The sequence below is a fragment of the Lissotriton helveticus genome, chromosome 4_1 (assembly GCF_964261635.1).
Source record: "Lissotriton helveticus chromosome 4_1, aLisHel1.1, whole genome shotgun sequence".
Lineage (NCBI taxonomy): Eukaryota > Metazoa > Chordata > Amphibia > Caudata > Salamandridae > Lissotriton > Lissotriton helveticus.
Window position 1 is genome coordinate 360,792,357 of NC_136063.1, and position 21,615 is coordinate 360,813,971.

At 41.9% G+C, this 21,615-nt stretch overlaps 1 protein-coding gene across 2 annotated transcripts in view; it reads left to right on the forward strand.

Annotated features, from left to right (window-relative positions):
- LOC144828579 (syntabulin-like) overlaps nt 1-9,860 on the forward strand; it is a 70,988-nt gene extending 61,128 nt beyond the window's left edge. Inside the window, exon 5 of one of the 2 annotated variants that reach the window (XM_078686871.1) lies at nt 7,894-9,860. In XM_078686871.1, the coding sequence (XP_078542997.1) occupies nt 7,894-9,052 (1,159 nt within the window). In that variant the 3' untranslated portion in view covers nt 9,053-9,860. The remainder of the gene's footprint in view (nt 1-7,893) is intronic. The other variant, XM_078686872.1, reaches the window with a different exon arrangement.
- The last annotated feature ends 11,755 nt before the right edge of the window (nt 9,861-21,615 follow it).

The window sequence follows — 21,615 nt, forward strand, 5'->3', positions numbered from 1 at the left end:
CTTCCCCCACACCCCAAGCCCTCCCCTGAGCCAAACCCCCGCCACCACCTCTCCCCCCTCTCCCCCACCCCCGCATCTCTCATAGGCAAATAGGTCAGTCATGATCTATGTGTGGCAGCCGTTCACACAACTTGAGCTACTGCGTGCTCCCCACCCTCCATGCCCATGTATACCGTCACCAATAAAAACACCAGTAGGGGACCCACCATAGAAAACGCATAACCATGTAAAGCAATACAAAAACAATATTGATTAGAGATCAATTACTCATCGCCCCGCCCAAAACCTCTGACATTAACATTTGGGGTTCACCCAGCAACAACAGGCAACGTCAGATAACATCAGATAACATCATACGACTTCCCTCCTCCCTTTAAGATCCTTTCAGCTCTGATATAAATACTTGAGCTTTGATTTCTGAAAAAAATATGTGAACCTGACCCTTAACTATGACCTTAAGGTGGGCAGGATAAAGCAAATAAGCCTCGCCACCCAACCCCTGAAAAACAGAAATCAGTTGTCGAAGCCTCCACCTACGCTCCACAGTGGCGTGGCAAAAGTCTGGCCATGCGAAAAAAGTATGCCCTTCACAAGACCGTTTAACATCTGGTCTTGCCATATCTATTATGGCCTGTCAAAGCAGGAAGTTCCTGATGAAGATCAGAATTGCCCTGGGACGCTCTTCTTGCCTAGCTGAGTAATTCCTCTTCTTCTGTACCATCGGAAAATTATGGGCCTGTTGGACCTCCATGTCCCAGTTCCAGTGTGCAAGTTCCGGGAATGATCCTTTTAGCAAGGATAAAACAAAGGACATGATATTTCCCCCTTCTACATTTTCGGGAGTCCCAAGTAAACAAACGTTGTTTCTCTGTTGGCGATTCTCGAAATCCTCACGTTTCTAGCACCTATCCATTGCCTGCTTTTCCTGCTGCACTTTGGACTCCTGTAATTTATCCACCGCCTCCTACAAGGCAACTGTTCTGTCCTCCACATGGGTAGCCCTTTCGGCTATTTTGGTACAAAGCTGGTTTGTTTTACGAATGGAGGCCTGGAGCTTCTTTGTTGCTTGAAGCGACTTCCTGCTTTCCGATCTGGCCTCACTCTGCATTTGTTTTAAGGTTTGGTATACCAAATCCAGTGAAGGAGGAGCGGTGTTACCAGGGAGTGCTATTGAGCCCCCTTCGGCCACCTGCCCGCCATTCAGACTTGTGGCCGAATAGTCCCATTCCAAAATACGCACTGTGGTAGAATCGCTTTTTGCTGGACTTGTCTTGGATCTTATTCTACGCCTCTAGGAGGTTAGCTTATTGTGAAGTGCTTTTTGCACAGTAGAAGATTCTCCCAAGTCCGTATAGTCTGATATACTGAGATCACTGAGAACTGGTGAATCAGTCCTCATTAGGTGAAAAAAATGTATCAGCCTCAGGAGAGCCGTGCATAGTCATCACCGAAAGCTGCGACATACGACTAAAATCGCTGTCAAGAGTGTTATCAGCTGGTGGGGCATGATGACCAGCCTCAGAAACGGCAGGGTTAATTTCCCCATTGCTATTTATTACTTCAATCTCAGCCCAGTTCTTATCTTGGTCCCCCTTTAACTGTAACGGAACAGTTAAGCCGCCGTCTCGGATGTATAGAAATGGTAACTATAAATTCATTACGTTTCAGTAGAGGGTGTTACGATTGCAAAGATAAAGGTAGCTCTGCTGAGTTTGCTGCATCTTTTTTTGTCTTTTGGACCTGCAGAGTCTACCAAGAGTGTTTCAGTCTGCTGAACTGAAGGCTGGTCCGGATCCACCTGTGGACCCTGCTCCGGTCCAGGATGTACCGGCAGATGTGTTCCCAAGCCAGAGTGAGCAAGCTCTCCTTTCTCTACAGCTCTTGCACTAACCGATCCAGCCAAATTCTCTTTTATAATTTTTTTTATTCAAAGCGGCAGGGGCGGCCGGCGACATGGAGACAGCCTCCACCACTGACTGCCACCACAGACTGCCGCAGCGACCCCTCGGTGACCGCCACTGCCGTCTGGAGCCGAGTCCCTCCTGCTGCGCCCATATCCTTTGAAGCACCATCCATCTTCTTCGCTAAGCTGCCCCTGCGACCTGGATTTGATCCACGCACAGGTTCGGTGGCGGTGTCAGGTTCTCCTCGTGCCCCCCCCTGAGCCCACAGAGATGTTCATTGGATCTTTTTGCGCCCCTTTCACCACCTTTTCCGGTTTAGGGGCCATAATCTGCTTTGCACGGTGCCGCTTCTAACCAGTGAGCCACAATTCCCCAGTGCGATGGAAGATCCTCTTATTTGACTTTGTAAATTAATCAAGAAGTCTTACTGAGCAAGTTTTATTGGAGATCCAGGACAGGCAAATTTGAGATGCAGTGATGAGGTACTAGCCGCAAAATCCAAGCAGATTTCTGCATGAAGCATAGTTTATCGGGGGACACAAATCCACCTAGAAGTTGCCAGTTCTTCATCCCCTCTTAAGTAGACCACATCCAAAGAGTGCAGGTTTTTCTTTATCCTCTGATATAACTAAAATATAAGCAGATCTTAGTTGGAGGAAATGAGTGTTGGATACATACTATGGGTAAAACTTAGTGCTAATCTTTGCTAATGTGGCGAATTTGTAAGGAGTTAGTTCGCTGCTAAGAAGGTACCTTAATGAAGAGCCCTGGATGACGGTCCAGAGACCACTAAAATGACAACTAAGGCACATACCCCTCCCCCTCCCACAACCCTTCACACAATTGTGTAGTACAAATAATGCTATAATCTTTTAGATGTTCCATCAGCAGGATTCTTGTTGGCCCAATATGTTAAGATTGTGGTGGTTTGAGGATTTTATGATGCAAGGAGATATGGAGGCTGACGCACTAGACATGTTCATTAACTTGGGAAGTGACTGAGAGCTTGGACTCAAATGGGTCCCCTACATCCCTTACCTGTGACATTATTTAGATTGGATTTCAGTTAAAAAGGCAGTGCAATTGTATTTATTCATATGGTTTGCCTGAGGTTTAATTGCAGTGATGTGTGTGGAAAAATGTCTGTCTATCGGGACAATTTGTGTGCACCAATCTTGTTGTAGCGGCAGGTCGCAGTGCAACATTGCATTAGGAAACTAGCAGTAGCAGAATAGTGTCCCAGATAAGATTGCAGTTTGCAGATACAAACCAGTAGTACTTTTGTAATGCACCTAGTTTCTCTTCTTGCAAGAAACGACCAGGTTTTTATTTCCCTACTAAATTGCAGATGCTGACTGTAAGAAATTGTATTGTTGGTTGACTGTGGTGTGAGCCTTGGTCAAGCAACAACCACAATGATTGTCGGGGTGAGGAACACGCCAACTCCAAATCAACCTGTGCTCAACCCTTTAGTAGCTTGGCACAGAGCAGTCCAGCTTAACCTGGCAGCAGTATATAAAGTGATTGTGCAACACTTCAAACAGTAATAAAGTGGAAACACCATACAAAAAGGATCCCGTACCAAGTTGGCAAAAATAGTGACTTTTAGTAAATTAAACAAGACCAAAACTCAACAGACAATGAGTAGAATCCGAGATATGCAATTGTAAAAAAGAAATTTAAAAATAGTGGCAAAAAGTACAAAGCGCCAACTATTGATATCTGGTTGTGCCGGATATGGGCAAGGTCACAAGTGTAGGCTCACCGCGATGGAGGAGGGGCTAGCTACATGGACTCAGTTGGGCCCACTGCACAAAGTACCTTAAATCCTGGTTTGAGGAGTATTGCGAAGGTCCGAATCTAAGATGTTGTGCAGCTGAGGCGAGGCTGCTAGGCGAGGTCCTGTGTCATTGTTGAGGATCCTGTAGATGAGGGCTTGTGAGGCCAAGTCTGGTGTTGAAGATGCGCCGCGCAGTTCGGGCAATGCATTGGTTCCAAGAACCTGCTATGCAGGGTCTATTGATGAGGGATACGAGGGCCTGCCACGAGGATGAGTGGCTTAGAGGTGTTTGGGGGCAACAAGGGTAATGTGGGTCTTTGCGACAAGGTCGATCCACACAACAGTAGAGGCATCAGTTCTGCTCATGGATGTTTCATGCAACAGAGACTGGCAGAGCACCTCGAGACCATGTCCAAGGGTCCAAGACTGGGGGTGGCATCACTTGGCAGGATAGACTCACAGATGGCAGATTCCAGGTGCTGGTATCGAGGTTGTTGGAGCCTTCTGTCCCTAAGGCTCAAGTCAGGAGATTAGCCCAACTAGCCCTTGGGGTGACTCTAGGATACTGAGTTCAACAGATGCAGGTCTAGTCCTTCTCACACAGGCAGAAGAGCAGCAGGCCAGCAGTCCAGCATAGTGGCAGTCCTTTCAGCAGCACAGCAGTCTTTCCTGGCAGAGTATCCACAGGTCCATAAATGTACTGAAGAGCTGGTGTCTGAGGTCCAATACTCGGTTAGGCTTTTGAATTAAATGAAGCTTCTAGAGGTTTTACTTTGTAATCCCCATGCATCCTGACTTCCCTGTATTGGCTCCAAACTAAAAGAGGTAAAAAGCACTTCATGTGGTGGCACGTCCAACACGGATTATATTTATTTTCTTTGGCAGGGTGTTCACAAGTATGCAAGCCTATTAAGAGTGATTTCACTTCCTATCATTTGTTTTAAAGGGGAGGGGGTGACCATACATCTGACAGACCGGAGTGCCTGCTTCAGTTTAGCACTGGTCTAGCTACAGCTTACTGGATCTGATGTACTTTGCGAAGTATGTGGCTTTTAAGCCAAATTTAAAAGCCACTGGCACAGTAGAGGCTTGGAAAGATTAGGGTCTTGATGTAAGGTCCCCGTGGTAGAGTCCAATGTAGGTGTATGTCCTGTGTGGGATTCTCATGATGGTCACTTTTTAGTCACTTGATTAACCTGTGGGTGAAGTGTGAGGTTGGGGTCCTTTATCACACCTAGGGTCTTTACTTTGGAAGAGGTGGTGAGGGCCGGTTCAGTTTATTCAGGACTGGCTGTTGTCAGGGTCCTATCCTTCTTTTTTTTTTTTTTTTTTCCACGCTGCACAAGTGAAAATTTGTTAATCAGCTGAGCTTCCGTTGGTTGTGTAGTATCCAAGTGTCAATAGCCCATAGGGATTTGTTAAGTCCTACGTGCCACAGTAGTGCAGAGGTCATCACTTTCTGCCGTAAGTGCTTCCCCAAACACTTGTGTGTATGAAAATCTATGTCAATTACAGTCACAAGTGTTTAGAATCAGAAGTACCCAAAGAGTGGATTCTGAGGAGTGTTCTTCCTACTGTCACCGTTGGTATTCAGGCAGTTCAATAGCCTGATAATTGTAAAGTACCTTGTGCAGCAGCATTAATTGCACTTTGTCTATATCATAATGGCACATAAGTGGAGTTGGTACACCTGATGCAATTGTATAAGTAACGGATTCTACATAAACGCTGTTTAGAAGCTAGGACAGTGTAAAGAATGGACAGACCATTTGGTGACAGACGGTAGGAGCATTGTTCCTTTTATCTGTGACTGGTATAGGAGATGTAAGGCAAACTTCTCCTACGTAACTACAGAAAAGGCCACCCCTCTGATGAAATGAGTGGGTTTGTAACCCCTAAAAAGTAGGTTGAATGAATATACCACTGTATTTTCACTTTGTTTCCGCACATGTGTTGTGTGCATTCATGTGTGCAACACAAACGTTTCACTGTTTACAGAGTAATACATGGACAGCACTTGTAAAAAGAAAAAAATGAGGACAGTCCGCCTTCCCGGGTATATGATGGGCGTACCATACATTACATGATTTTGCTTTTATGTCCACTGTCGTATTTTTTCGAACATTCCCTAAAGGTAAAAACGTCTTGCTTTCTGCATGTATAAAGACCGAGCACATACTATAGGGGGTCCTTTATTGCCCTGGCTAAGGCCTGATCCCTGTTCTGGGCTAGTAGAGTGACAAAAACCTTTTGGCATCACGTTTTAGAAAAGGGTGACTAAGACCTAATCTTGTAACTCACATCCTAGCGAGTTTTGATCTCTCCCCAGTGTATCCTCGAAGTAAAGCAAACTCCTTTGAGTAGGCACAGAAGTACTTTTAAGGCATATTCTGGACCCTCATATATCCAGTGTAATTTATTCTGACCTCCGTCTCTGAGGTCGAGACCATTGTGGTGTTAATATATTAACATAATGCATATAAAATGTGGTGAGGCTTTTCCGTTCAAAATCCTTGTTTTTGATCCTTTAGGACAGTGACATTTTCCAATTAGGATAACTGTTTTATCCACTACAATATTCTCTGTGGCTAGAGATTGGGTGAGTCCCGACATGCCAAGATCTAATTATTTTTCCACCGGTGTTTAATCGTTGCAGCTGTAGCATGTACTTTTGAATGAGTGGATGCGCTTTGTGAGTAAACCCATGTCAACATTATAATCAAGCAAGCGAGGTGGTTGAGACTTGTGGAACGCCTAGCCTATTGGTCAATTGTGGTGTGCAGATCGTTTTAGGTTTTCTGCTAGGCTGGCCTTGTTCCAACCAAGATCGATGCCTTGGAATCTAGTTTTAACCCTTTGAGCAGTAGTTGATTGTGAACCGCATTGAAAGATGGAGGTGCAGTAGAAGGGCTACCCTGCGGTTCATCTACGTAGATTGCCATTGGCATGAATTTGGTGCCTCTTTAGGGATTGAAACCCAGCTGTCTGTCAGAAAAACGTTTGTTTTATTCAAGGAAATTGGAGATTTGGATGAACGCTGCCTTTTCAGTGAGAGTCTGTTTGCAATTAGGCTCTAGTTTGTTGGGTCCAATTGATCAAGCCATTTCATTGTATCCAATGGCGTCACATAGAGAACGCTTTGGCTGAGCTGGATTATATAATGATCATTCTGAAAGATTGAGTAGGTGATGCTAGGAGGATTTCCATACATGGGGCATGGGTGAGTTGGTTATGGAAAGTATGTTTCTTAAAGCCACACTAGCTTTTTACTTCTCAGAGTGCCAATTACCTGATGGTGGGATCGCGGGCATTGTGTTCTTCCTAGTCAATAATCCGGTTTTTCGCAGTGAAGAACAGAGCATGTGTCTTCTAATGTACCATTGTCTATTGTGTATTCATCGACTACGGTCTGAAAGAATGAATGATGGCAAACTACAACAATAGTTTAGTGGTCCGTCACTGTGGCCTTTTATGTTATCCAGTGATATAAAGTAAGTTACTTACATCACTGTTAAAATAGAATGAATAATTATTTTCAAACTGTTTGCGAACTTGGCGACTGCACCTTTTACTAGAAAACGAACTTCATTATGTAGATATATCTTTTTATTATAGAATAATTTTTACTCCTTTCTTGGCACTAAGGTTGGTAAGACGTTTTAAAACTTAAAATACTGTAATAGGATGCTACCATAGCATTACAAAATTGTAGTCCAACAAGGTGACACTTTCCCTCAACAACATATATAAATATTACATGGATGGCCATCAAAAATGCACTGTCTTTCTATTTTTTTTATTTTTATTTTTTAATATACCTTCTAAGACTTTGAACCACAGAAGAGTAACTCAGGAACACTGTTAACATTTGCAATATTTGTTACAATAGAAAGTTATGGCTTTGGTATCTTTAAGTGATTTTATTTATTATAATCATAGAAATTAACCTCAACATATGCGCTTTATTTTGAATTTGAAAAAAAATGAAATGTTTCATATTTGATAGATCTAATGGGACACTTAAGACTCGTTTGTAAAGACGCTATTTGTGTTTCATCTAAATGTTGCTATTTGTCTTTAAAAATTCTGAATAATGTATATTTATGTTACTGAAACTAAATTTAGAAACCACCATATATTCCAGTAAACCAGATCAGTGTAATTGTCTGAATAGAGATCGTTGACTAATAAAAGACCATGTTTTTACAGTGTCTGTTCTTACCACAGGGAGACTGAAATAGAAGATCTGAAATCCCAATTGGCTCGGATGAGAGAAGACTGGATTGAGGAAGAATGCCACAGAGTGGAAGCACAGCTTGCTTTAAAGGAAGCTAGGAAGGAGATCAAACAGCTAAAGCAGTTTATCGAAACGATGAAAAACAGCTTGGAAGAGAAGGATAAAGGCATTCAAAAGTATTTCATAGACATCAACATTCAGAACAAGAAGCTGGAGTCTTTGTTGCACAACATGGAGTTGGCCCAGAACGGGTCTGTGGGAGAGGAGCAAGGTCTTGAGTATTTATGTGACTCACCAGGCAAGTCAATAACCGAAAGCACAATGTATGGGAAAATGGCTGATGAAGAAGACCAAGCAGTAGAGGAAATGGCGGACAGCGGGCTCCTGCTCAATGATGATATGGCAAACAAAACTGATTTACTTGATGATGTTTTGATAGCACCATCAAGTGAGCTCGAGAAGTACACTGTACTAGATTCCAGTACTGCGCATGCCAGATCAGCACGTAAGCGTCTTGTGAAGGTTACCAATGACCAAATGTCCTGTGTGGTGGCGGAGAACCCCATATTGATGGAACAAGCCATCCAAACTGATGTGGTACCATATAGCCTCGATGTGGAAAAGCTTGTGCTCAAAATCTTCAAATCTCATTATAGCAACCCTATTAGTGCGTCATCTGCTTTGTGGGTATCCGGTGGCTTTCATGTTGAATGCGTCACTGAATCCACACCCGCATTAATGCTAGATTTAACTCCAAATGATCCAAACTCTGCCATTCTTTTATCCCCCATTGAGTCCCCTTCTAATAAAATGAGTTCAGTATATAATGCCAACCGTGCTATGAAGGAACTTGACTTTGAGGTCCCCCCAGAAAGTGAAACTGAGAGCGAACTGAGTTCCCCAACAGGGAGTGTGATGAAAAAATATTGGAGCGATAGATTTTGGGTGGATGTGTTGGCCTTAGCTGTACCCATCATACCTACAGTAATGTGGGCTTACAGTACACAGAGGGGAGCAACTGATCCCCTATATAATATGGGCACTTTGCTCCGTGGCTGCTGTCTGGTGGGTTTGCATTCCCTTCGGCGCACACCATTTAATCTTGGGATTAGAACCCCACATTTCCCTTAGTGGGTGGGACACCCTACTTTTTTCCAAATGTTCCTTTCATGATGGAGACTAAAGAGCACTTAGAGCTATTGTAAACAATCAAGTTAATTTTGTATTCTTTGCACCAAAATAATTTATTTGCACTACAGGATGTTTTGTTGACCAGCACTCTGCACTCTAGAACCATAATCAGATATTACTAAGTAATAATATGAACTTGCATAAACCAAATGCACCCAATATAAAATATGTATAAACGCATGGTAGTCTGAATGGTGCATATTGGAATATCTGTTAAGCACACCTAGACTATTTGCAATGTTCAAATGTTCCTGAAGCGGCTAGCTGTATGTACAGCACGTTTAATGTGCAAATGCTTTGCTTATTGTGAGTTTCAATGTACAATTTCCCTTTCCCTTGGCAAGCCATGGCATAGTAACCAAGGATGTATTATTGTAGTTTAGGGAGTGTTGTGTGTCTATGTAATATTTTTGATTTAGTTTGATTCTGGAATATTTTAAATAATGTGTACTTAAATACTGTTGTGCATAAAGTGATGTAGTTTTAAGGATTCAATGTTTTTGTTGCTGGACAGTAATTTATTGTACGAGGGAGGGGTCAGTGATGAACAATGGGTGTACATTCCATCGATGTCAGTGTATTTGTAAAAGTAATTTAAATTATTAATTTCCATTTATTAACTTATTTTATTTAAGTGTATAAACTTTGTTAAAGCATGTTGACACCCTGATTTGTCATGGCTTTTGGATTTGCCCGAAGTGATTTATAAAGCTTTACTAAATGAAAATAAAAATCCCAGTCTGATTCACTTTGTTGTTTTATTTTCCTATAGTTTGTAACGTGGGTGGATTTGTATATTCATCAATACCTGATGTTTGTTAATGTGGTACTCTACCTGTTTTGCTCCTTGCCTGGACTGCATGTTCTGAATTTCAGTTTATGAAATCCAAGAGTAATCCTGTTGCCAGTATATTTTGTTTGCCACATCATTTTAGTAATAAATATAATCATATGGATTTCTTTGGATACGATAATAATATTGAAAATTATGCAACATTGTCTTTATTAATACCTATATTGTATTACGTTTATGGTGACAGTTCTCTTGGAACCTCAGTCACTTTTCAGAACGAGATAATCTTGATCTGGAGTATAAACATGCACTTACCAAGGCAATTGGTTTGTCTTTCTTATATTTAATGTTCAACAACACATATAAAAAATAAAGTACCTACAAAGATCATGCATACAAGTGCACAAAAACCACTTGACTCGCCGGGACAACGTGCACACTCTGCCACATAGTCGAGCCAGCATGTTGGAAAATGAAAGATCAGTTGTCTACATATTTTGCATGAAAATTACTTCCAGGTGGATGAATGGCTGTGGGTGGGCGTAGATGCCCATATGAATGGTCGAGTTAATCCTATGAATTCCATAGTGCATAGTGGATTGCTGATGGTGGATGGGTTGAATGCATGTGTGTGGGTTGGATAGGCTCTTGTGTGGCTACCTGATTTGGAGGTTGAATAAATGAAGATGGCTAGATGGATTTAGGTGTGAGTGAAAGGGTTTGGGTTACTGGATTGAATGAATTGGTGTGGATGGATTACTGTAGAGGGCCATGGATGGGTGGTTGATCCCTCCTTTTAATATCCCGGTTTATGAAATTATTTTCCTTACTCAATTCTCACACTCATGAGAACCCTAAGCCCATTCTCCCATGCAAGGATCAGGCATACCTTGTGTGACAGTAACTTTGTTTGCAGAAGACAAATGCTGGTGAAATGAACCTACAAAAGCAACATGACTTTCAGTTAATGCCATATAGAAACCTCACGAGCTTCTCGAACACATTGTTTTATTTTTTCTTTCTATAACAGTTGAAAGCAAAAGTGCATTTGCAGTACTCTTAAATTCTCTAACAAGAATATTCTTACAAATAAAATGGTTACCCCCTGAAGCTGAGTTTTTTTTTGGTTCCAGTAACCAGTCCTACGTAAATTGTGAACTCCAGTCTTCTTTTAGAGTTCTAAATGTACACACAATTGAAGCATGCAGCAAACACAAAGAGCCAAATTGTGAAGGGAGGGCCGTGCAGCTGTCCATTTCAATTATTTGTTGGTGACCTACTCTTTCATTGACTAGAACAATTGATTGCATTTATTATATGAAAGACAAGCACTGGCAAAATCAATGTTTTATCAATGTGGACGCAACATTTATGACCATAGACCACACCTACGTGTGCATATGAAGAGCAACACATCGATCGACACCCAGGTGTACATACCTCCACATCTCTCTTGTATGGCACCAGATCAGTTGACCCATAGTCAACACAGACTGAATGATATACAAGTATCCAAGCACAAATGTAGCACATATGTAGAGGCTCAGAAAAAACAACCCTCCTACAGCTACAGTCCAACAAAGCCGAGTTCGCCTGCAAACAAGCGGACAATCATCAACTGGAGTCAGATGGATGGATGGATGGAGAGATAGACCAATGGACAGGGAATGAATGCTCAATGTGTGGTGGTGATTTGCAGGCTCCATGGTCACCCATGAACACCAAAATGTGGTAGGTTTTCTTTCCACCCTATTTAGAGTGTATACCACATCATATGTAAGGTGGCGAAGGTAGTGAAGTGTCCATTCCCATTTGATTCTAGGTTTATGCCTGTTAAGGAGATTTCTATTAATTTTTTGGCATCAACAAGCTTTCCATGCCAATCCAACCTTTGTTTTATGCAGTGAACACCTGTATGTAGGAATATGACATGCGCACTGCCCTTTCCATCCTTGAGTCCTCTGGGTCAGTCCTACTCTGGCAACTGTGCACTTTAGCACTTCCTCCTCTCTGTGAATAACATCAATGGAGCATTTCAGTTAGTGTGGTCTTTCCATGTACAGTGCACAACATTTATACGTTCCAAAGCTTAAGTTTTGCAAATCAATATATAATGTGTTCGTACAATTCCAGATTCAGAGTTAAAACTCTTCGGTTCGAGATACAGTAAATGGCAGCTTCATTACTTGACAAGCGTCACAAATTTTGACTCACTCCAAAGCCAATCTCACACTTCTCTACAATAGATGTCTCTTAAATGGGAATCTGACTGTTGGAGAATAATCATTATTTACTCGTAAACTGATCAGTTTTAAATAACTATATCACGATATACAGTAGCTTAGAGTTCATATATCAGTCAGGCATTTCCTTGAGCTTACATTCTATTGAAGAAAGTTTACAATTTGACAGCTATTGCCTTCCTTTAATCCAAGTCCTGAGGAAGTCTAGGCAATGAAGCCTGACGAAACGAGCCTTGTCTAGAAGCTTTGAAGAAAGATGGAAAATAAAGAACACTCTTTGGAATATACTGCTTTTCTTTTGTGCGCTTGAATGACTTATTGGAACTCCCAGAATGCATTGATTGGTTAAAGGAGAATGGCTCGTGAAAGTCCAAGCAATACATAAAGATGTCTTTACATTCAGTACACTTCAAAGGCTGGGGTCGAATGTCAGGCTTTTTTTCTGACAAATTACTGCTTGTTTTTTTTTTTAACATGGGGATTGGTGTTTGCAAACTCCTCTCACTTCGTGGCCAGAGAAAAATAAGCTAAGTCAATGATGTGATATTCTTGCTGGGGTACAGTGTGTGTGAGAAAGGGAAGGTTGTAGGATGTTATTTTTCGTAACACGCAACCAAATTTATATACCTGTTCACTGTAAACATTCTGCAGTTAAGAAATCAAAATTGAAGTACATAGTTTTGTAATTCTGAAGTGTGATAGAAGGGAAGATTTTAATGGGATCAAAACAAATCAAGATTTTTACTTGGTGATGCACACATTATACATATTTACGGAAACCCGATTTCCACACATCATTTGTGTGCAATCTAGTTTTATCAGTAAAGCTCTCACCATTTAAATAGAAAATGTGCAGTCTGCAAATGACAATGCCTTCCAACACAGTGTTTCAATTGCATCGACCACCTCAAGTCTACTAAAGCTAGTTGGTTTGTTGAAGTTTTCATTCTTAAAAGTGGAAAAGGTTTAGGAAGCACTGCACTAGGGCACTACTAGCTGCACACTCCTAAAAATCTTCCTCTGTGTAGTTGCCAAACATAATTTTTTTTTAAATTGAGCAAAAGATACATTACGTAATTGAAGAGGGCATTATGAACTCATTGAATTAGAATTGCTACAGGTGAGGAACCCTTGCTTGCCTTCCTTTTAGCAGCTCCTGTCCTAACTACGCTGCTGCACAAATATGAAAAACAAAATGTTGTGCTGAAAGTGCTTCATTGATTGTCAACCTACCCTGGGGCTAGGAAAACTGCAACACAGCAGGCATGACTGGTGCCTGAAAAGGTGGGGTTTGAGCAGCATGCAAAATGTAGTAAGGTAGCGGAGCTGCAAAGAAAGATGGGAACAGAGATCCAGGTTATGTCTGTGAGGTGTGCGAAAAGTCTGCAGCCCAGCCTAGCACATTTGAATTTAGGGATGTGTAACAGAAGACATGAGCGAACATTTTTAATTGACTGACGGGGAGTGAATTCTGCAAAAAGAAGTGAGTCCGTTTCTTGGAAAACACATGAGACAAAGAGACTTTGAAAAAGTGTTTTTCAATGTTTAGTCCGTGACAAGGGCGTAACACAGGCCCCGCAGCCCCTGTGGTGAGGGGGGGGGCCCAGGACAGTACTCTGTCGGAGAGATCCGGATTAAATCCGTAGCGGGGCACCTCCATGTACATGGCAGGGGGCCCCCCTCAATTTGCGTTTTGCCACTGGTCAGTGAAGAAATACTAAGGTGGAAAGAGGGACGGCTGTATTTCTTCTAGACCAATATGGAATGGATAGCCGCATTTTGAATCATCTGCAGTCACAGTAGCGGCTTGCAGAGGGAGTGTGGTGGGGAGGGGCAGGGTGGGGGTAGTCGAGTCGGACGTAAGAAGGCCAGGAAGAAAAAACTATTTACCTTGCACTCGCTGCATCACTTTCTTTTCTATTCCATTACATGAGGAAAGCCATTTTTTTTTGCTTTCCAACTGGAAAACTGTGTTTTAAAATGGTGGTGTATCTCTTAAGGGTATACTGAAAGTCAATCCTATTCCACCAGATCTTGAAAAAGAACCTTCAGAGTTGATTTTTCCCTTGAACTCGGTGCTGGTCCAATACATTGACGACCTTCTCATTGCATCCGAAACACGATCTGCTTGCAGAGACCATACCATTGCCTTACTGAACCATCTGGCTGACAATGGGGATAAGGTGTCTCTGAGTGAGCTTCAGTACTGCCTGAATGAAGTACAGTAATTGGGCCATCGAATAGAGAAGGGAAAAAGGAAGGGGGCAGTAGAAAGAGTGGAGGCGATCATGAAAGTGAATCCACTTAGTACTCCAAAAGAGGTAAGAATGTTTCTGGGAATGGCTATTGTCGACAGTGGATTCCCAACTTTTCCCTGATGGTGAAACCTTTGCATACGCTGACCCACAAGGATGTGTGTAATCCGGCACCTTGTGTTAACAATTGCCTACTTGCATTCCTGGATTTGAGAGAGTGCCTGTGTCACTCTCCGGCTTTAGGAATGCCTGATTACAACAAAGTGTTTTCACTATTCTGTCATGAAAGGGAAGGTTGTGACCTATCAGAACTAACACAGACAGTTGGAGGTGCCTGTAGACCAGTGGCTTATTTCTCATCTACTCTAGATCCTGTAGCTTCAGTGTTGCCCGGATGTCTCAAATTTATTGCTGTAACAGGTGTCAATATTGAACGATGTGAGTGCATTGTGATGGGCCATCCTCTTACAGTGTATGTACCACACTCAGTTGTGCTTTTGATGACTAGAACCAAAACTCAGCATTTGACAAATAACAGGTTGACGAGGTATAAGCAGGTGCTTCTTGCTGCTTAAAGTGTAAACGTGAAGCGGTGTTGGGTGTTAAATCCTGCTACCTTGTTACTCATTCCAAGTGCTGATGGGGAAGAATGTGAAGACCACGACTGTCTGGATGTCACTGAGCTTTACATGAAATCGAGACCTGACATTGTTGATAAGCAATTAACTGATCCTGATCAAGTCATCTTTGTTGATGGTTCATGCTTAAGAGACCATGAAGGAAATCTGAGAGCAGCATTTGCGGTTTGAACAGTTTCTGGAGTGGTGGAAGCTGCTTGGTTACAAGGAGTACACTGAGGCTGAAATCATTGACTTGACAGGTGCATGTTGCGTGTCTGATCAAATCGGAGTGACTTTCTATACCAATAGCTAATATGGCTTTGGTGTGGTTTAGGATTTTGAACAGTTATGGTCACAGAGAGGGTTCCTAATGTCATCTGGGTCTCTTATAAGAAACAGGGATTTTGTGAGACAACTGTTAGAAGCATTATAATTGCCAAGGGAAGTGGCAGTCAAGTGTGCAGCGCATGGAAAGGGGAATGATTTTGTAACTACTGGAAATCGGTATGCTGGTGAAGTTGCGTACTATTGTGCTTTTCATGCATGTGTTTTCAACAGAGAATATACTAGTGAGAGTTACGAGAGGACCAAACTTAATATGAAGCTAGCAGTTGCTGACACAGGGGATGAAGTGAGGCATTTGCAAATGGAGGTTACACAGGAGAAACAACCAGGGTGGATCAGAGCAGGCTGTTTGAGAGGGAAGGACGACATTTGGGTTTCAGCTGATGGCAGGGCAGTATTACCAGATTGTTTGTTACATCCAAAGGCGAGGCTAATTCATGGAGCAGCTCACATAGGAAGGGATGCAATGGTGAGATTGTTCAGGCAGATTTGGTTCAATCCGAAGTTTCGAGTGATTGCAGAAGCTGTGTGTCATTGGTGTGTCACATGTCAACAAAGTAATGATGGGAAGAAGACAGTTGTTGCCTTGAGCCACATTGGTGGAAGAGGTAGTCTCTTTAATCGGACCCAAATGGATTTTGTTGAGATGCCTGTGTGTAATGGTTTGAGATTCTTTCTGGTTGTCATGTGCATCTTTTCTCGATGGGTTTAGGCTTACTCGACTATGAGGTGTGGTAGTCTCATGGCAGATAAGTTGTTGTTGAGGGAACTCGTTCATAGATTTGGATTTCCGACTACATTGGAGTCAGATAGAGGCACACATTTCCACAATCAAGAAATTACTGTGCAGAGCTCTGAATGTGGATCAGAAACTACATTGTAGCCACAGGCCAGAGGCACCCGTAATGGTGGCACAAATGCATGGTACCTTGAAATCCAGGTTGGCTACAATGTGTGCTTTGACATCTTTGAAGTGGCCTGATGCTTTACCACTACTGTTACTGAGTCTGTGCAGAATCCCTGACAGGAGCACTGGGTTGTCACCCCCACAAAATACTCATGGGAAGAGCGATGCGTTTACCTGCCAGGCCTGCTAACACGCTACTGAACATCTCCGATGATTTGGCCCTTGACTACTGTAAAGGATTGGCTGATGTGGTTTGTTGTGTGTCTCATCAGGTTGAAGCAGTATCTGCACAGACATCAAAGGATCTCTGACGCAACCTGAACCCAGGAGATTGGGTTCTCATCAGAAAGTATGTGTGAAAAAAATTATCCTGATTCTCTTTGGCGTGGCCCACACCAAGCAATACTGGTGACTACAACTGCCGTGGAGTGCCGAATCATATCCATGCCTCTCACATGCGATGAGTTTTAGGTCCCTCTGATGAAACCGCTCCTCTCCCGAAAGAGTTTCCAGCCATGGCTGAGAAGTTACAGTAGGGGACAATCCAAGTTGTAGAGATACCTGAAGAGGCAGGATACACACCAGGTCAATCTGAGGGGGCCAAGCTATACAAGACCCTGGTATAGACTCTGAGGGAGATGGTACAGTTCCAAGTGACAGAGAGTTTGACTCTGTGGAAGATACTGGTGTGACAAGTGGTTGTGTGCAGTTAAGGAAGAAAGATGCTGCAGGTGAGACCTTGCCTGTGAGACTGATAAGAAAGAACCTGATACTTGCATCTGAAAGAGTACTTGCAGCAATAAGTGAATCTTCTGAGTCCGAACTAAGCGAGACCGAGCAGAATACAGAAAGTGCGAGAAAATCCAGAAGGACTCTGGTGCCTTGTCAGAGATATTCCTGTGAGTTGAACTTTAAACTGTAAATAATTGGTTAAAGAAAATAACCTAGGCCCAAGTGGAAGAAGAATACATTTAGGGATTCTATCTAGAAGAAGAAAAGAAAGCGGGCTAGGGAGGTCTTCTGAGCTGTTTAAATATTGTAAAAACAGAGACTGTTGAGAGGAAGTTTACAAGATTTCAAAAGTTGCTCAAAAACGTCATGTGTGGAGAGGAGGAGAAAAGAGACTTGTGTGCTATTCCTCTGTTTGAACTGTGATCCGAGCTACTCTAAAATGGAGTCTGGAAATTCGAATCACAGGCACAAATGTATTGTAGGTGCATTCCTTGTAGGGGTGAATGCAGCAATAGCGGTAGTCATTATAGAATCAATTTTAGGTTCACCTGATAGCGACAGTCATGCGGTGGGGTGGGGTTGCACGGGAAATCCACACCTATTACTGCCGCTTCAAAGGAATGTACTCTAGGATCTGAGAAAGGCTTAATAGAGCAAGCTAGTCTCTTTCTTCATGTTGACCTGTCCAAGGGAGATTATACACTAAACGCTTATGCTAAATTGTTGTATGAATATGTAGACACTATGGAAGTTAGAGATTGTTATGTGTGCATGCAATTACCCGCATCAGTAGAAGAGGGAATAATGTACCATCACTTTCCCTTGAATAACGGAACAAGTTGTAGTTTACTCCTTAGTATGTTTTATGGAAAGGGTCATTATGAGTACTACTTCTCAAATTATGACGTGGCACTTTCAGAAATACCTGTATAAAAACATCTGAATAAGTATGATGCCGAAAGGAGAATAGAAAAAATTGAAAATTATTTTGCACCAATTGCAACATTAGACACTGCTTACACTCATAAACATAACTTAACATGCATGCTAACCAATATAGAATAGAAATGTATAGACCAGGCAGAAGATAGCCATAGGGGATTAGTTAACAATATCAATAATATGGACAAGGATTTTGATTGGACCAAGGAGGAGTTAGCTCATAAGACTAAGGGAAGTTTTGGTCCTATAACTCTGAATTGGCAACTACGACGTAGCCTTTGCATACGACAAGCTGAGAGTAGTTAAAATTCACTATTTGTGGGGCAGAGTGTATGGTATGTGATCATATATTCGTGGTCTGGTCCTCGGAAAACGTTTTGCAAGAGTCAGTTTGAATGGTACTGGGAGCATATATTTTGTGTGTGGGAAGAATGCGTATGCTCTGTTACCAAGCAAATGGCATGCTACTTGTTATTTGGCAGTTGAGTTTCTGAAAATATACCATGTGGATGATTTGTAGAGCGCTGAAGGAAGATCGAACAGCAGTGAAAAATGTGGACTTACTGCTGGAGAGGTAGTTGCAGATATATTTGAAGAGATAAAACTTAGTTTGGGAGTAGCGTTTAATGATATCAAGATTAGAAGGCTGTCTACCATAGTGGATAAGTTAGCTGTTAACATGGCTCAGTCTTTGCTACTCTTTCATGGGGAGATGGTGGTGCAGAACCCTCTTGCAAATATGTGCTACTTGCAAAGGAGGGAGGAGTCTGTCGGATGCAGAAGGTCCAACATTGTTGTACTTATATCCCTGATAGAAGTAAAGATCTGAAGGGACATATTTGCAATATCACTGCTATACATCATGAAGTGCAAGATGTGGCAGCAGAAGGTGTTTGGGATAAGATTGGTAAAGGATTTGGCGTGGTTGGAAAGTGGTTTGCAAATCTGGGAAGTGGAATCTTTGGATACATCCAGAAACCAGTAATGAGTGTTATAATCTTGGTTGGGATGGTAAGGGATATATAATTGGTGCAATACAGTTGGAGAACTTACAAGAGAGAGAAGGATAGGTAGGACAGTTACTATGGGAATTTGAAGCAAATGGAGAAATTCAGGCAGAGAAGGTTGGCTACGACACCTGTTTAGATCGGGTTGTTGGAGATTTTTGTGAAGACTCAACCTCATAGGAGGGAGGAACTGATGGAGCAGAAGTCTCATTTCACTCGTAGGGGTGCATCATAATCACATATATAGTTCACCCGCATATAATCTTGTATTGTGTGTGAGGTGTTAGACTTGTGAAATGTTTTAACATGACATATTTTAGGTTACTGACAAGTAGCATGGAGAATTAACGTAGGAATTGAATGTAACAAACAGAAAACTGAAACATGAAGAACTCGTGTTGTGAAGTCTTGAGCTACTCGTACTAAATGTGTTTATTAATGATAATGCTTTTCATAATTGGGTAAATGTATTAGTTGAAATGCAACATAGTTATGAGAAATTCGTAATGCTTAAGTGATGATCTTATGTTAGCCGGAACCGTAGGCCCTGAAAACTCTTGCTTTAGGATTCATGTTCTGAATTTCATATGCACTGTCGAAGTGTAGTATAGCTCCTATCATCCCAATAGGCTCTGCGCATTGGAATAATACCTACAGCAGTAAAGGCCTAGGCCAGACGTTAACTAGGTCTACTACTGTCGATACTAGACTTAAAGTTTTGGGTTTGCCAGCGTAGCTCAGAGTTCACTAGAAACTTTCTCGAATGTTCAAGGAGGACTTAACTTCCCTGATTAGACAGAAGGGATTTAGTTTCTGACAACCATAGAACATGACAACTTTGCTCTCCCCTAATCAAGAGTAAATCTCGAGAGTCATGTGAACAAAAGGCAATTTATTTTACTCAGTCAGTACGTGCATTCTTAGTCTCATCAGAATGTAGAGAAAAGGAAGAGACGGGCGTGTTCAATAAAAAGGTGTTATTTATTGATCAGTCTCTTTTCTCATACAAGAGAAATGGATCGATATTATTGCAATACTTATAGTTAAGTAAAGTGCATACATTAAAAGCAATAGTATAAAGTAATACTGTAAAAACATTGATATGGTTTCTAAGCCATATGATGTTTAAAATGAATAAAATATATTTACATACACATATACATTTGACTAAACGTACTCAACTGGTGTTTCTAGATACGCCTACCCCGTGTACCTGACCTAAGTCTAATACGTGGGTGGGAATAGAAAGTTACAGTTTAAGTTAAGTTTGTTTTTGCCAAGTGACTAACTTAAGAATTCTCTGCGAGGGGTTATTCAGTTCTGTACCTGGAAGTTGGGATGAATGAGGAATGGTATCTCTTTCTCTGCTCTCGATATTCCAGGCTGCCTGCGAGGGCTACCCGGAAGCGCCGGTGCTGGGTCTCTCGGCAGGAGAAAGCAGCTTCTCTCAGCGCGTCAGAAAGGCGGGGCTGCTGCCAGCGGGGTCTGCTCTGCTCTGGGCTTCGGCAAGTATGGCTGCTCCGTCTCGTCACCACGCGTGTGTTTGCATAGGGCAAGATCGGTAATATTTATACCTTTAAGGTGCCGAGATTGACGTAAGGATGGACATAGATACGTCAATAAGGATGTCATACGACTTGCTCGTTAGCAGATTCTTTTACTGAAGTTCTCTGTGAAATCAAAACAATGGCCGCACGGTTTTTCCAGGTTGTCATAGGTTTGATTTGTTATGAGAACTCCGTATGCCTTATCAGGGGCTGGAGGAATATCGCTTGTTTAATTAGATCGCAAGCGTTATGACCTAATCAGATAACACGTTCCTGTGCCGTAGTGTGACTGCGTCAGATAACGGTATCTGCATCATGGGGGTTTTTCTGCCTCATGGGCTGACTGCTAGTTAACTTGTCGGTTTGTCTTAACTAGAATAGGGTCAGGAATAGGGGGATCGAGTCAGAACCTATAGGAATACATGACACCCACTCCACGCTAACTATGGTCATATTTACTAATCTAGGCATAGTATAACATAGTACAACATACTATAGAGTAGTGTGTATACCTTACCACCCCAAAATACATAAATGCATTTCGAAATTTTTCAAATATACAGAAAAATTGCAGACATATATATTGTATGCACTCAAGCTGTAGAATAATGCTAAAGTAATCACGCATTTGTATACATTATTGCTTATTTTGTATATGAGAATTACACATGAAATGGTTTCTTAAATACAGAAAAAAGTTTCGAGACCATTCCATCACAGAATAAAATATTTGTGAACATACCAGCGGGCAGCTAAAGTCTATAAAGTATCTAAAAATAGAAATCTTAGTTCTTTAGGAATAGTTTCTTACTTTAAGCAGAAGATAAGTGTCCCGAAAAACCGAAACAATAATTTGGGGCTTCTGAAAGAGTTGCTGTCCGTGAACTGGAGTGAAAATAGTTCATGTGACTTTATTTTTTAAAGTTGAAGGCCGAATTCAGGGAACGCCGTGTGCGAGCTTGCTCAAAAGTCTCTATTTCTGTTCGGGTGAGAACATCATATCATTTAGGCTTTCGAAAAAACTGTCAACAGCTTCCTGGGAAAGTTCCACTAACTCAGAAATAGGTGTAATCATGCATTCATGCGCATGATTGTCTCCATTGACATTCTGA